Source organism: Psittacula echo, assembly GCF_963264785.1.
Source record: "Psittacula echo genome assembly, chromosome: 9".
In the NCBI taxonomy this organism is placed as follows: domain Eukaryota; kingdom Metazoa; phylum Chordata; class Aves; order Psittaciformes; family Psittacidae; genus Psittacula; species Psittacula echo.
The window spans coordinates 3,276,579-3,292,026 of record NC_137745.1 but is presented as its reverse complement, the minus strand read 5'-3'; the positions used below and the strand labels follow the sequence as shown (position 1 = coordinate 3,292,026).

Below are 15,448 nucleotides of genomic sequence, written 5' to 3'. Positions count from 1 at the left end.
GTGTGCATCACAACTGCCTGGTTCAGAAAGCAAATACTGAAAACAAATCAGAGAATGGGAGGAAATTTGTAGGAAAAAGAAGAGTAGCTGTTAACAGAACTGGACATCTCATTACTACTATCTTTTCCCTGTTAATTGATTTTTAAGAAATGGCTGCCCAAATTCTTCTAAAAACCACTCAAAACTGCAGAAAATTGCTGAAGGTGTTACTAGACATAGTGGTATAAAAAGGCTGGTGAGATCTAGGACACATGACCTACCTCTGAACCCTTTCACCAAGTACTATGCTTAAAAACCAGGCTTATCACCCAGTATTGAGCATGTCTTAAAGAAGTACATTTCTCATTAGACTGAAGGTTCTCACATTATAACAGATTGAAGCATCAAAAGATTCTCCAGCAATCAGATGTCATTTCATTGCCACCACAGGAAGTTTCCTTTACATTTGAAGGCTCAGTATGCTTAGACTGATACGTTACAGCTCTAAAGTGCACCACTTGCGAATCCCTTAATTTTCTGAGCACGAAATGAAAACACCAAAAATGAAAACACAGTTTGTTTCAAAGCTAGGAGGGCATTTATGTTCTCTTCTGCCTTTGAACACAGAGGTTTCCTTCTGCCTCAAGGTGGCAATACAACTGTGATAGCTGCTCCCTTCCAGGGCTGCATGTACCAAAACTGAATCAGTCTGGGTTATTTCTCCTGCTGTTAAGCTATCAGCAAAACAACTCTGCAGTGTTATTGAACATTGGAAAGGAAAAGTTATGGGAAGATAGATTTTCAAATGAGTTTCCAGTTTGGATTTTCAGAAAAGGATTTAAGAAAATATTCTCTCTACACCTCTGCAATTTTCCCAAATATATCTCACATACCTGAATATCATAATTAGCCTAAATGGTTAGCAATAGTTGACATCTTTTCTTAAAAGTATAATTTCATAGAATCATAAAATCATAGAATCATAGAATAGTTAGGGTTGGAAAGGACCTTAAGATCATCTAGTTCCAACCCCCCTGCCATGGGCAGGGACACCCCACACTAAACCACGTCACCCAAGGCCTCATCCAACCTGGCCTTGAACACCGCCAAGGATGGAGCATTCACAGCTTCCCTGGGCAACCCATTCCAGTGCCTCACCACCCTCTCAGTAAAGAACTTCTTCCTTAGATCCAATCTAAACTTCCCCTGTTTAAGTTTTAACCCATTACCCCTTGTCCTGTCACTGCAGTCCCTAATGAAGAGTCCCTCCCCAGCATCCTTGTAGGCTCCCTTCAGATACTGGAAGATACTCTTCTCCAGGCTGAACAGCCCCAACTTTCTCAGCCTATCTTCATACGGGAGGTGCTCCAGTTCCCTGATCATCCTCGTGGCCTCCTCTGGACTTGTTCCAACAGTTCCATGTCCTTTTTATGTTGAGGACACCAGAACTGCACACAATAATATGTAACCTTATCTAGGTGTTCCTGCTCTGGCAGGGGGATTGGACTAGATGATCTTTTGAGGTCCCTTCCAATCTCTAACATACTGTGATACTGTGATACAATGCTCCAAGTGAGGTCTCACGAGAGCAGAGTAGAGGGGCAGGATCACCTCCTTCAACCTGCTGGTCATGCTCCTCTTGATGCAGCCCAGGATACGGTTGCTTTCTGGGCTGCGAGTACACACTGAAGCTGGCTCATGTTTATTTCTTCATCGACCAACACCCCCAAGTCCTTCTCTGCAGGGCTGCTCTGAATCTCTTCTCTGCCCAACCTGTAGCTGTGCCTGGGATTGCTGCGACGCAGGTGTAGGACCTTCCACTTGGCATGGTTAAACTTCATAAGGTTGGCATCAGCCCACCTCACGAGCGTGTCGAGGTCCCTCTGGATGGCATCCCTTCCCTCCGGCGTATCAACCGAACCACACAGCTTGGTGTCATCGGCAAACTTGCTGAGGGCGCACTCAATCCCACTGTCCACATCACCGACAAAGATGTTGAACAAGACTGGTCCCAACACCGATCCCTGAGGGACACCACTCGTTACCGGTCTCCAGCCGGACATTGAGCCATTGACCACAACTCTTTGCGTGCGGCCATCCAGCCAGTTCTTTATCCACCAAGTGGTCCACCCATCAAATTGATGTCTCCAATTTAGAGACAAGGATGTCGTGTGGGACAGTGTCGAACGCTTTGCACAAGTCCGGGTAGATGACGTCAACTGCTCTGCCCCTGTCCATCAGTTCCGTAGCCCCATCATAGAAGGCCACCAAATTGGTCAGGCAGGAATTCCCCTTAGTGAAGCCATGCTGGCTGTCACCAAGCACCTCCTTGTTTTCCATGTGCCTTAGCATGCCTTCCAGGAGAATCTGCTCCAAGAGTTTGCCAGGCACAGAGGTGAGACTGACTAATTTAATGTACATGCTCCAACATATGAAGATGATGTTAAGGAAGAAGTGAGTAACTAGCAAAATAAACTCATGCTAAACTGAAAATTAAGGAGTATGTAATGAAAAATCCCCTGTAACTTTCAGGCAATTTGCCCTGTCGTTCATTTATCATGCTTAATATTCACATGGGAGTGTATCAGAGATAAAGCACAACCTGCATTCATACAAATATATTCTTATAGGGTCATTTCACTTGGAAAAGGCCCTTAAGACCCAGCACTGCCGAGTCCAGCACTAAACCATGTCCCCAGGTGCCACATCTACACATCTTTTAAATACCTCCAGGGATGGTGACTTCACCACTGCCCTGGGCAGCCTGCTCCAGGGCTTTACATCCCTTTCGAGGAAGAAACTTCAATGTACAATCCAGCTGCAAAACCCAGATTAACTGAATTTGTTCAAGATTTTGGTAAGCACCTGCTGTTGTGAGAAGAGTGCAATTCTGACTGTGTTGACAGGTTCACCCCCAGTAACTCAGCCAGTCATTAACATACAAGCATACAATAAGCAAGAAGGAGAATCCACTGCTACAGCAGGGTTTTAATTTACACAGGTATGTTTTCTACATCAATGACCATAATATTACTCCTTGAGCCATCAAACTGGTACATCGCTGATCCCAAACTGATTTAACCTCTTCCATGCACAAGTGTTTGAAAAATCCTATTATGAAGCAGCAAATGTTTTCCCAAAAAAAGAGCAGTGGATAACACACACAAACACAATTACATATCGAGGGACAACTAGAACCACACTCTAGGTCTGGCTTGCTCACAAAAACCATAACAATCCTATTTACTTTGCTAAATGCTTCTTTTTGTGTAAGCTATAACTCAGGCAAGATTTCATATTTAAGCTCTAAACAGTACCTGTATCATCCAGATTGGGGTAAAGGGACATATTTCAAGCCAATTTAAGCATGAAGCCTCTAGAGGCCTCACTGTTGATGAAACAAAGTATTTCTGAAGCTTAAATATGGTACTCCACTGTTATAATGAAAAGTGATTGGTATGAGCTCTACAGATACACAGGACAAAGGATGGCATTTTCAGACCGGGAGGATTCAGTCTGCTGGAGAGATAGAATATAAAAATGAAATAGAGAACACAGCACTTGAAAGCTAAGAGGAAGTGAAAAGACAGATGAATAGCTGCTCAGAAAGCTATAACGAACCATGGAATGCAAATTACACAAAGACAAAAGCTTCAAGAACTTCAAACTAAAGCAAGCCTTGAAGAGAAACTTAATGTATTTAACCCACAGTAAACACAGTTGGCGCTATGGTTCAAATACTGCTCCTCTGATACAGACATATTAGCCTCCCTGGAACATTATTTCAACAGGCCTCCAGCTTGTACACATGCACTGTGCTGTGATATTGGGAAGCAAAACCAGAGAAACAGGAGTAAAGGTGAAAACTGAAAGCACCAATGGCAAGGTTAGTTCAGTTGCCCTATACATGCTTCTTGGCAAAAACCTCTGGAACAAATTGAGGAGAGGCTTATGGAATGGGCTTTTTTTGATACAAAAATTCATGGGCTTGAACATTATTAAGCCCTGTATTTCTATAAAACGGAAAATGCCTATATATTTATCCTGTTACCATTAAAAGTTGCAGTAAAGCTGAACCAATTCCTTTCCACCGTTTTTAATTAAAAAAAAGCTGCCAAATTCAGTTTTAAACTTCCTCCAAACTTCCTTTATTCCTTGCAAACTGACCAGAAATCCTGCTAATAACTCAGAAATCGTTCTTCAGAAATTGATTAGGCTCAACAAAATATTTCATTTTTACTGAAATTGCATTCTTTCCAACACAAAAACCATTCTCTACAACCACTTCATCACACATACTATGTTTAATTTACACACAGTAGTGTTCGAGATCTCTGTTCTAGTTCACTCTACTTCAGCTTTTTTCCTACAAAAAGCTGCTTAAAATCCTAAGGCAGGAGTATGGCAATATGTCAGTTAAAGTCTCAGTGAAATGCAGAATAAATTGGCTTGTTAAATCAATCCATTAAGCCTTCTGAAAAGACATCCCAGTATCAGCCAAGCACTATGTGTGGGACAATCAGATACATCCACACGTGCCTTTTAAGGGCTCTGTACTTCACAGACTGCTTAGGCTAATACCATGTGCTTTGGGAATTGTCATGGCAACGGTGTATTTCCTTACAAATGGATCAGTATAGTAAACAGGCATATAAAACCCCCTTGTAGCCTGACAATAATGTTGCTTAAGCTTGCATGCCCTCCCTCAATGACACACAGAAGCAAGGCTGGTGGTGGCATGTGAAAAATCCACACACAAGGCAAAATCCTGTTAACAGGCATCTTGCACAGCACTGGGCGAGTGGACGGAGCAATGGCTTGGCAGCAGGGCTGCCTCCATACTGGGTCCACAGAATTCATGTGTGGAGGAATCATCACTGTGTAGTACAAGAGTACTCAGTGAGCGCTTGTGTTAATCACAAGATGGTTTGGGCTGGAAGGGGCCTTGAAGCTCATTCAGTTCCAACCCCTACCACGGGCAGGGACACCTTCCACTAGAGCAGGTTGCTCCAAGCCCCTGTGTCCAACCTGGCCTTGAACACTGCCAGGGATGGGGCAGCCACAGCTTCTCTGGGCACCCTGTGCCAGCGCCTCAGCACCCTCACAGGGAAGAGCTTCTGCCTAAGCTAGATAAGGCAGTGAGTAACAAGCTGTCAGAACCACACAGCAGGATGAAACACTAGTTAAAACTGGGCAAAATAAACAGATTGCCACCCATGTTCTCAGATAAACAAATTTCTTGTCTCTGCTAAAATAAGTTAAGACACATGGGTGTATGTGACCCATGTAAATGCTCACATATTTTCAGTAAACAGATTAAAAACCATAATTTGGACAAATATTCCCAAACTTCCTTTCTATCTCCATCTCAGTATCCATTTAGTATTGTAACAGTCTTAGGAGGAACACTGTATAGTATCTTTTACATTGTCAAACCAGGTAAGTAAAAGGCTGTCTGCAACCTGTCAGGTTTTCTAGACTTATGTCATTTTGCCTCTTTGCTATCAGACAAATGATATATAGTAACTGTTTCATTGTGCTCATCTGCCACTGAAAAAAAAATCAACCTAATCCTGTATTTCCATGTTCGACTCTACTTTGGAAACATTGAAAATGAGAGTGTTCTTGGTTTCAGTACTTCATTCCTGCTTGATTGCATATACAGACTTCTGCTTCAAAGACAATCATCTCAATGATTAATTTCTCTACTAATTTTGACTGAGATTTAGAGCTGGAATAAGCAAAGAATCATAAAATGGCCAAGTCCCAGTTAAATTCATTCCTGTTGAACCTGTGGCAATGATTTTGCCCCTCAGTAGCAGAAGTAGCAACTGCAGCTGAACACTGGAAAATTCTGAAAACCAAGGCACTTTTCTAGTAGAAGAATCGTATATTCCAGCACATGTAAGCAGCGATGGCTTTAAAGCCCTAGCCACAATTCCAAATCTCTGACAATGAACAACTCTCCAGCAAGCACCTCCGTTCAAACTTAAAAATCAAGAAACTCCTGCAGTTTTACCCAGTCAGAGAGGAAAATAAATAGATGGACCATGATCCTACCTGTGGGTCAGACAGTCGGGAAAGGTCAGGGTACAAGTAGAATTTTATCCCCTCAGAAGCGCCTGGTAACGTTACTCCACGAATCAGGAGAATCATCAACATGATATAGGGGAAGGTGGCTGTAACGTACACAACCTAGCAAGGAAAAGCAAACATTAGAAAAATATTTTCTTCCAACTGCAGAAAAACCCACCCAACTTCCACATCCATTTTGCCTTTGGTTAGAAACCGAAGCCTTTCTTGAAGAAGAGTGCTTTGGATGCCTTTGCTCATGTAGGTGAATTTGATCCTTCAATCTTCCCTTCTAAACTATGTCTTGTAGGAAAGGTCAACACATTTGTATAGAAAGATTGGGAAGTTCTCCAAGTATATTATTTGCTCTCTGTTGGTAGCAGGTGACCAGACATTAGACTCTAGTGTACCTGAACACCCTTACCACCTACTATTTCAAATACAGAGACAGGGGAGTTACCTTATAATATCTAGTAATTAACTGCATTCTATCTATTTCATAGCAACATATGCAAGGAGTTCTCAGTCACCTAGTAATTACTAAACTGTCATCTCACAAGATGGCTTTGCATGCCTGTGTCTGAGGAATAAACATTCTAGCAAGCCTAAAGGTTAATGCTCTGTGCACCTATCTCCTTGTGATGTGCTGTAGCACCCTTATAATGCAAAGCACCTTCAGGCACACTTTCTGAAGTGTTCAAGCCCAGCAATTTCTGTTTCCTTGTATATGGCCACACTTATTTGTTTCCAGAAATTGTTTGCTCTGTGCATGGGGAACAACTGAGCTTTTCTGGAAACCTGCAAGAAATCACATCTTTCAAAGAAAAAGTTGAGCAGAATTGATCCTGTTTTATGATCACAACCTGAGAACAATATACAGCAATTAAAACTTGGAGATTGATTACATTATAAATTCCATGTTACTATAAGTATTTCCTTTAAATAATAACATAAATTCCCTATAGCCATTTCCACCTGTGCAGAGTAGGTATAAAATATGCTCGTGAGGGGATAGTCTTATACATCTGCCTTGCACAAGCAAAATCACTTAACAAGCTGCAAGAATGGGGAAAATCCTTCAGTAAAAAATACAATCTGTAGAGCTCTCCAAAAATACACATTTAACATTCAAAAGTTCGTTATCTCTCTCATGCCTATGTAAATGAAAGAGAGGCATCAGAAAATGCACCCATGAAAGGATTTTCAAACACATTTTCATTCCTAATGAAATCTGATTTCATGAACTGAAATCTGATTTGCAGGTGGTGCTGAGTATTTAACCCCAAACACGAAATCACCTCATGTGTGCTCTCAGCTGATACACTCAGAAGTAAAGGAACTTAAAATCACATGGCAGATCTTCAAATAAGTCCAGCTGCCCAAGGCTAGACTGCCCTCTCACTGACCTACATTTCAAATATAGGTAAGCACCTATATATCTTTCAGGTGTCTTAGCCCTTTTGAAAACACAAATCATGATTTTCCTAGGAAAAGGAGACAACCGTTATATTCCCATAGATCTCAGAAGCCTGAACTGATGAATTCATAGGTCAATAGGCTTTATCCTAGTGCTTACATTTGTTGTGACTGACTCTTAGTGGAAATGTAAACCGATATGACTGGCTGTGTTTAAGTACACCTTGTCTCAAAGAGATTGCTCTCCACATTTCAGTTTCAAATGAAAACAGATCATCAGTTAATGAGAAGTAAAACCAAAACATATAGAATGGATACAGTCCTGCTCTAAGCCTTATACTGGGTGGAAAAATGGAGGAGTCAGCCTCTGACTTTCATGCTTCTGTATTAAATTCTTTGCCAGCTATTTTTACTACTCCTTTTAAATCAATAATTGCTTTTAATAGAGGATAGTCAGCAGACATACACATTTGATGAGATAGAAGGCATTGCACCTGAAAAGCTGTTATCACATTAAAGAACATTTCATTGCACCATGCTTTATTAACTACTGGCTTGCAGCCTGCTATCTCGCACAACCCGCTGCTGCCTTCAAATATTTTGCATCAGTAAACAGACTGCAATTTTGTACAGGCAGGTTTCTTCCCAGGTTCCTTTGGAGGTATGTCTTCACTCAGCTTCATCCAGGAAGAGCTGAAATCACTCCTTTATGCCAAAGAAAGATCAGATAGAGGTACCCCTGAAGAGGAGTCTGTAATCCTGCAGCAGCTATCTAGGCTGGCAGAGTTATACTTCAGGATTTTCTGTTTGCTTTTCACATGTCTTCCATGGCTCATCCATGCCTGTTATTAACACTATTGCAGGTACTAGAACCACAACCTCTAGCAGACTTCTTGATCATGAGGGCAGTTGTGGTTTAGAGGAATGAGGACTGGCCTTCCTTTCTGGTTACCATGCAGAAAGAGAATATATACAGAGTGCAACTGGCTCAGTATTTCTGGCAGTAAAAACTAATGCAGTTATTCACAACAACAACAAAAGAGATACCAAGGAAGCATGTGTGGGGAAGATACACCCGCCCCGAGCCAACTGGCATTTCTGACAATTTACTGGTGTTGGTGCTCACGCAGGTCAGGAGGTTGCTAGAACTGCAAGCTTCTCCCGTCCTGCAACAGGCATGCACAGTGTGTTCAGAGAGAGGAGAGTGGCCACCCCTTGTAGGTTAAGCCTACAAGGCTCACTTGTAGGCTTACTATGCTGGGCCACTTAATTCCATTGCTTTCAGTGCATCAGTTGCTCATTTTATTATGCTTCTCAAGAGCTCAGGAGGTGAGGGAGGATGGGGCATTGTAGAAATCAAATGCCATTATTAGTATCATCATCACATCTGTAAGCATTAAAAGTTTCCTGAATTGTTTTCTTTCAACACATCAAACCTCTCTGAATATAAATGTGAACACAACTGTTTCTAATTACACTGCATCCTGTTTTAATTGACTTTAATTGCTTGGTATGTTAATTTGCATTCCAATGCTCAAAATCTTTTTTTAAAGCCTTGTCAGGGCTATGCCAGTGTTTAAGCAGTTGGAAACAAAATACAGATTTCTGGCATGCTAGATTTTGCATCCAGTTCTGCTATTACAATATCATTGAAAGACAAACTTACAGAGATATTTAGACATATAAGTATGTGAAGAGGCATCTACCGGGACATCTTACAGCTCTTAAGCATACTTAGGTGCTTACATGAAGACCAAAGACTCTGAGAACAGATACGTCATTGACTGCCATAAGCTTTAAGTACTGAAGTATTCAAAGTAAGTTAAGATCAAGTCCTGGAACCTTAAATAGCAAAATCTTAAGAGACTTACCCAGGTGAGTTATAAAGATATTTAGGAATCTATGCAATGGTTTCAGAGTAAGGCATCATAAAGATGTTGAGAACTGAACTAGCTGCCAGTTTGTGTCTTTTCATATTTCAGTATCTTTAAAGCACAAATATGGTGCATAGTTCAAAGTTGGCTACTGGGACTGTTGAAATTCTTGTCCTAAATGAAAGGGCTGTTTTGTGAACATTCTGGCCAGATCATGCTGCAGAGGTTCAAGTGAAGGTGACCTGGCTTGTGAGAAAATGTAGGAGAAATACATGATAAATCTGTTGAGAATAAGGAAGAAGCCCTGCCTGCAATGAACTGAGCCACAAACCCACAGATTTCTCTAACTACAGCTGCTACAGACCCCACCAGCCTGACGTTCATGCACTGCCGCACACCAGCTTTGTAGTGGGGTGAGCCAGGAAGCAGTGAACTTTAATCCTTTGCTTGGCTCTTGCTGCAAACAAAACAGAACTTGAATTCAATGACCAAAACTTCACTTTCTGAGCCTAGGAAGCTAAGGGAATTCTTTCCTGCAAGCTGGGATGTTCAAGCTTGTTTGCACTATAATCAACCAATTGCACTTTATGAATTGGAGTGTTTAATTTCACTTGATCCTTCAGAATATGACTGGCTTGCTAATCCCCTCCCCATAAAGTCTTCTATTGCCCCAGCTGAGTTTTAGAGGAGTTATATGGAAAATAAAGCCTGAACCCCTGCTCTGCCTATCATTACCTTGCATTTAGTGTTCCTAGCCTATTGGCTAGGCATTTAGCCTGTTTATGCAGTTGACACTGCGACCAGGGAGAATTAGACTGACACCACCAACATCTTTCTTTCAGGGGAGACTGCTGAGCAGTCTTCAGATGCCTGTGACATACAAGGTTTGTCTACACAGCACAATGAGAAGCAAATATTGCTCACACTGCAGCGTGGAGAATCACCTTGGGAACCAAAATTTCACTACTTGAGTGATGTGACAGGGAAAAGAGTAATTTTTATCCTGTTTTACAGTGTTGCTGCAGAAGGACATGTTAGTAGAACTATGGAAATCCAGTTATCTTACCACTCTGGCAGCTCTGGTGGTGTTGTAGAGACAGACAGGTATTGACAATTTGGGCATCATTTCCATCAAGATTTAAAGAAACTATAAGGAAAAGTTCTCCATGCCACAACTAACCCGGGCATCCTGACTCCACTAATCATTTTCCAGCTTCACAAATTCTAACTCCCTAGATGTTAACAGCAAATGATAACACAATAAAAGATTTTCTTTTTCAACTACCATGGCAGATTGTGAAATTCTCTATACAGCATCGGCTGAAAAAGTCTTTTGCTGATTTGACACTGCAGCATCTACAGACATACAAATGAGAATGGAAAAGAGATATTTTGAACATTGATTGGATTTATGAGAAAAAACTGTATGCAACAGTGTAAAGTAATGACAGATGAATCAGAAAAGTATGTCAAAGGAGGGCAGGGGGAGGGGAATTCTAGATCTGTCTACATTTACAAGTTAAATTTCATGTGCAGAAAGTGAAACCAAACCAAAACCCCATCAGAATCCCAGATGAGTTGATTTGTTTGATGTATGATTGGGATGGCAGGAGAGAGATAGAATCATAGAATCAACTAGGCTGGAAAAGACTTTTAAGACCATCGAGCCCAACTGTTACCCCAGGAATGTCAAGCCCACCACTAAACCATGTCCCTAAGGGCAAACTGATCTCCCCTCATGGCTGCCCTTCATGATCTCCAGTCACAGCCACCCCTCCAGTGGCCCACACTCCATAGCTGCCACCACTACCCCTCATGGCCACCCCTCATCTCCCCTCAAGATATCACCTCATGGCTACCCCTTAGAGCCCATGGCTGCCCCTGCTCTCCCCTCATGATCTCCCCTTGCCTTTCATGGCTGTCCCCGCTTGTCCCCTCACAATCTCCTCTCACCCCTCGTGGCCACCCTTCTCCCCCTCCTGCCAACTGATGCCCCTGACATGCCCCAGCACTGTCCAGAACCAGCAAAAAGGTTGATTTTTCTCTTTTCTCTGTGTGCTTTATACATTTTATCCAGCACCATCTTCAGTTTACCTCATTTGTTTATCCACAGAAGAAAATTTACTCTACAATCATCTTGTGAACCACCCTTACCCAGATCGTTCACAAACTGCAGCAGTTCTTCTAAGCTACTAATGAATCACGGGTGAGTGCAGGGAGTTTTGCCTGAAGTAGAGAGAAGTTCAAAAACCAACACACAAGAAAACTCAATGAGGTTTGAGAGGTAGGAAGAATCAAAGAGGAAAACTTCACTGGCCATGGAAGATGTGCTAGAAAATAGGGGGTGGGACAGGATACTTACTGAAGGTATGCAAGAACCTTGTTAAATGCACAGTGATCACAGGAAACAGGAGATTCTACATAACACAATAACAGAAAGGAATAAACTCTTCTAATACCACATCCCACTGAAGTCATTGGCTGGGACATAGGAAAATCCCTATAAAGCAGAGCTGTGCAAGTCCATATTTTTATCTTCTTGGTGGTGAATGCAATGAATAAATAAGTAAATGATAGCATGAGTCAAGCTGAAACAGTTTTCTCTATAATGAAATGAAAACTCAACTCCAATATTCATGTTGAGTCAATATGAGCAAATTACATTCTATTCTGGTTTGGTTTGGCATTCTTTTTACTGTATGGGTGGAAGGGAGATCTCTTTCAAATGAAAAATGCTTTAACAAGCCAAAGTCATTATTTAAAAGCTTCATTTCAATATTAAAAAATGGGTGAAAAATGTGTTTTTCTTTTTTTTTTTTTTTTAGCGAGACTTATTCTTTATATTGGGTGTGATTTTATCAACTCTGCAGCACTTCCCAAATTCCATTTCAATAACATATTCTGTGCTTGTAAAATTGCCTACTTGTTGTCAAAAGTTCCAAAAGGAGGGTAGGAGCAATGTGGTGGAAGTTTTGACTCAGTGCTGAGGACCCTAGTACTCTAATAGCCTCCACCAGGCCAATCCACAATACAGCTAAAAGTAGAAAGCAATGAAGTTCCACAGCAGACAACATGAATGCACTGCAGCAGCTCACATCCCTGGCTGAAGTGAGCCAACAATTCACTTGGATGATGAGCTATTTCTCCACATAAATATTCCTTAAGCAGCTTCAAGTTTTCTAAAGATGTGTTATTTGAAATGATTTCCCAGCTAATTACCACAGCTGGCTTTGTTTCCAGACTGCCCAGGCCCATTAAGTCCTAGAGCAGTCATTTCTGCTATAATCACTCTTCAAGTTTGTTGGTTGTTTCGATGGCACGTCCAAGTCTCATATTTAATCAATAAAATGTACTGCCTAGATGAAATGCTTAGCTAGATTTCCATGTATTTGGGTAAAAATGCCCTAAATTAACACATACTGCTGCTCCAAAATATTCATTTGTTAGTCTACCAAGAGAAACCAGACAGAGATGTTCATAAATACGGCCCGAGAGATTTCAAGACCTGTATCTTGGAATGTAGTTGTACCTACACTGCAGAACTGGTGCACTTCACACTACACCTGCAGCAACACCCCAGTTCCCTGGTTACCCTACTTCTCAGCTCTGTGTTTGAATACAATGAAAGGCTGCAAAATTTCTCATGTCTTCTTCACAAAGACATCTTGGTATATGTATAGAAGGGAGTTGCTGCAGAGACTGCTCAATCCATCCGACTGGAAAACACAGACCAACAAGTTTATTCCTAGAACAGAAGTTTCCCTCTGGACAAACATAATCAGTAAAGTCCAATCATGGGGACCAGAACACATAGAAGTGCCTATATAACATGTAGAAACAGTTAGTTGTATTACATTACAGAAGTCCATGCTTAGTGCTTAAAGCACTAAATAATCATAAATGCAGATAACCAGATTCTTTCTTGAACTGACCATATGCGTGCACAGCTTAATAATGATCTAATCATTTCCAAAGAATGAGCCAACAGCTTCTAAAAAAGTGGGACTGGCCCTAACAGATGGCTCGGATCCTGCAAATATGTCTTTAAAGCACAGTTCCATGTATTTCGAGAATCCATTCCAGTCTGAACAGACCTTGGTCAAAGTCACTGTAAAATTTGGTTCAGAGTAGCATGACAAGAGACTCAGTCTAGATTAAGGCTCATAGGAAAGGATTTGCATGGTTCCCCTAAGTTGACACAGGTCTACAATAGGTTTTGGAGACTCTGCTCTGCAGCGTACAGGAAGTTTCACTGGTGAATCTACTCAGTGCTGATCTTGCTGACCTGCACAGGGACACAGCCTGAACTAGGGAACTGGGACACAGTCATGCTGTTTCACCAATGCCACTACATCTTTTTACTGTGATTAAGAGCCAAAGGAGGAGAGCAGGAAGACTTACTTCCCAGATAAATATCTGTAGTAAATACAACTTGGAGAAATCTCAGGAACTCAGTGCAATGACTTGCATCCTCCCAGTGCTGCTGTTCCTCAGTCTCCAAAATAACAGTGTCCAAACTCAGCATTCGCCCTACACTTACCAACTGCCTGGTTGTCCTTCAGAAGAGTTATGTTGATAAAAGCAGTAAGGGATGTAACAGTTCTAAACACTAACATGCCTAGAGTGCACTATCCATTTGTCACATTGCTAATGTATAGTTAATACGCTGCCAATGCAAAAATCCTAACAGTTGTAAAAAAAAGAGCACTACCATTTGGCAAGCAGAAACAGTTCTACCAGTGTAAACACAAAAGAAGCAGTCCAATGACAAAAGCAGTGTATTATTGCCACTAGTAACCAGGGGGTGTGGTAGTGGTGGGTGTTTGGGGTGATTTTTTTTACCCCAAACACTGAAGGGGCTATTGATTTAAATTCATTATTTTTTCTTCGCCATAAAGGGGCCAGCCTCAAACCAGAATGACAAATGAAATACTGGTATCGTGTAACTATGAATATCTGAGAGAATAAGGTTAATGTCTTGTTTTGGTTCACATTCAACGCACACAGAAGACGTGTCCTGTGACTGTGGTCAGGGAGAGGAGGGATGATAGTGAGGAAGCAAACTTCAGCATCTTGGCTAAGCTCATGACTGCAAGCAAAGTGTTCATGTAGAGCTCCCATCAAATAGGGAATTTGCAGAGCCACAAATATCTCTAAATCAAAGACTGCTATTTAATCAAGTACAAGTCAACTTTAGAAATCAATCAGGAAGAATTTTAAATATAAATTAGGACTAATTAACCAACTGAGGGTTTGGTTGGTTTTTTGTTGGTTTTTTTTTTGTTTTGGTTTTCTTTTTTTCATTTGAAAAGGTCTTTAAAAAGTTCAAGCTTTTCTAAATCAAAGCTGTTATTTTTCAGAACCTTGCAGGGTTTTCTAACTTCTGCATGCCATCTAGTTTGCCTTTATATACAACAAGCCAGATAATGAGATTAGTTACATATATGCAGAGAAACCGGAATCTTACTTAAAAAACTTTTAATATGGGGTGACTGTACAGTCCCATTCCTATGAAAATATTTTATAGCAGTTCAGAATGATCCCATACTGAATTTCCAGTTTTGTTACTGAGTTTAGTCAGGCACAAATGGGGGACTGATAAGGCACTAAATGAATTTGATTTCCTAGCTGCTCTAGACACGTCTTTCAGCCCTCACTGAAGGCATCAGTCATTAGGGTCTGACATGTTCTAAAAATGCTTAACCTGTAAAGCACAGAAAGATGCCAGGGTCAGAACAGAACAGGAAATTATTTTTCCAGTCACACAAGAATTTGTGAGACCTTAATTCTGCATGGGAATGGATACAAAATTTTTGGCCAACTCATTCCTCATTCCTAGTGAACAGTGAATGTCTGGTTTGTCCTCTGACTGATTTGTGAAGAACATCTACCTGGGTTTTCCCGAGGAGTATTGTCCTTATGTAATTACTAGGTGCTCTGAATCCCAGATCAGTTTGGGTTGGAAGGGACCTTAAAGCTCATCCAGTTCCAACCCGTGCCATGAGCAGGAACACCTTCCACTAGACATGTCGTCCAAGGCCCTGTCCAGCGTGGCCTTGAACACTGCCAGGGATGGATCATTCACAATTTCCTTGGGCAAATAACGA

General features: G+C 41.3%; 1 protein-coding gene across 1 annotated transcript in view; it reads right to left on the bottom strand.

The window, feature by feature from the left end:
- The window catches only part of SLC6A11 (solute carrier family 6 member 11), a gene marked incomplete at its 5' end in the record, with an annotated part of 95,270 nt that overhangs the window by 41,111 nt on the left and 38,711 nt on the right, over nucleotides 1–15,448 (bottom strand). The window contains one exon of the mRNA XM_080625429.1: nucleotides 6,040–6,174. Within this exon, the coding sequence (XP_080481555.1) occupies nucleotides 6,040–6,174 (135 nt within the window). The remainder of the gene's footprint in view (nucleotides 1–6,039; nucleotides 6,175–15,448) is intronic.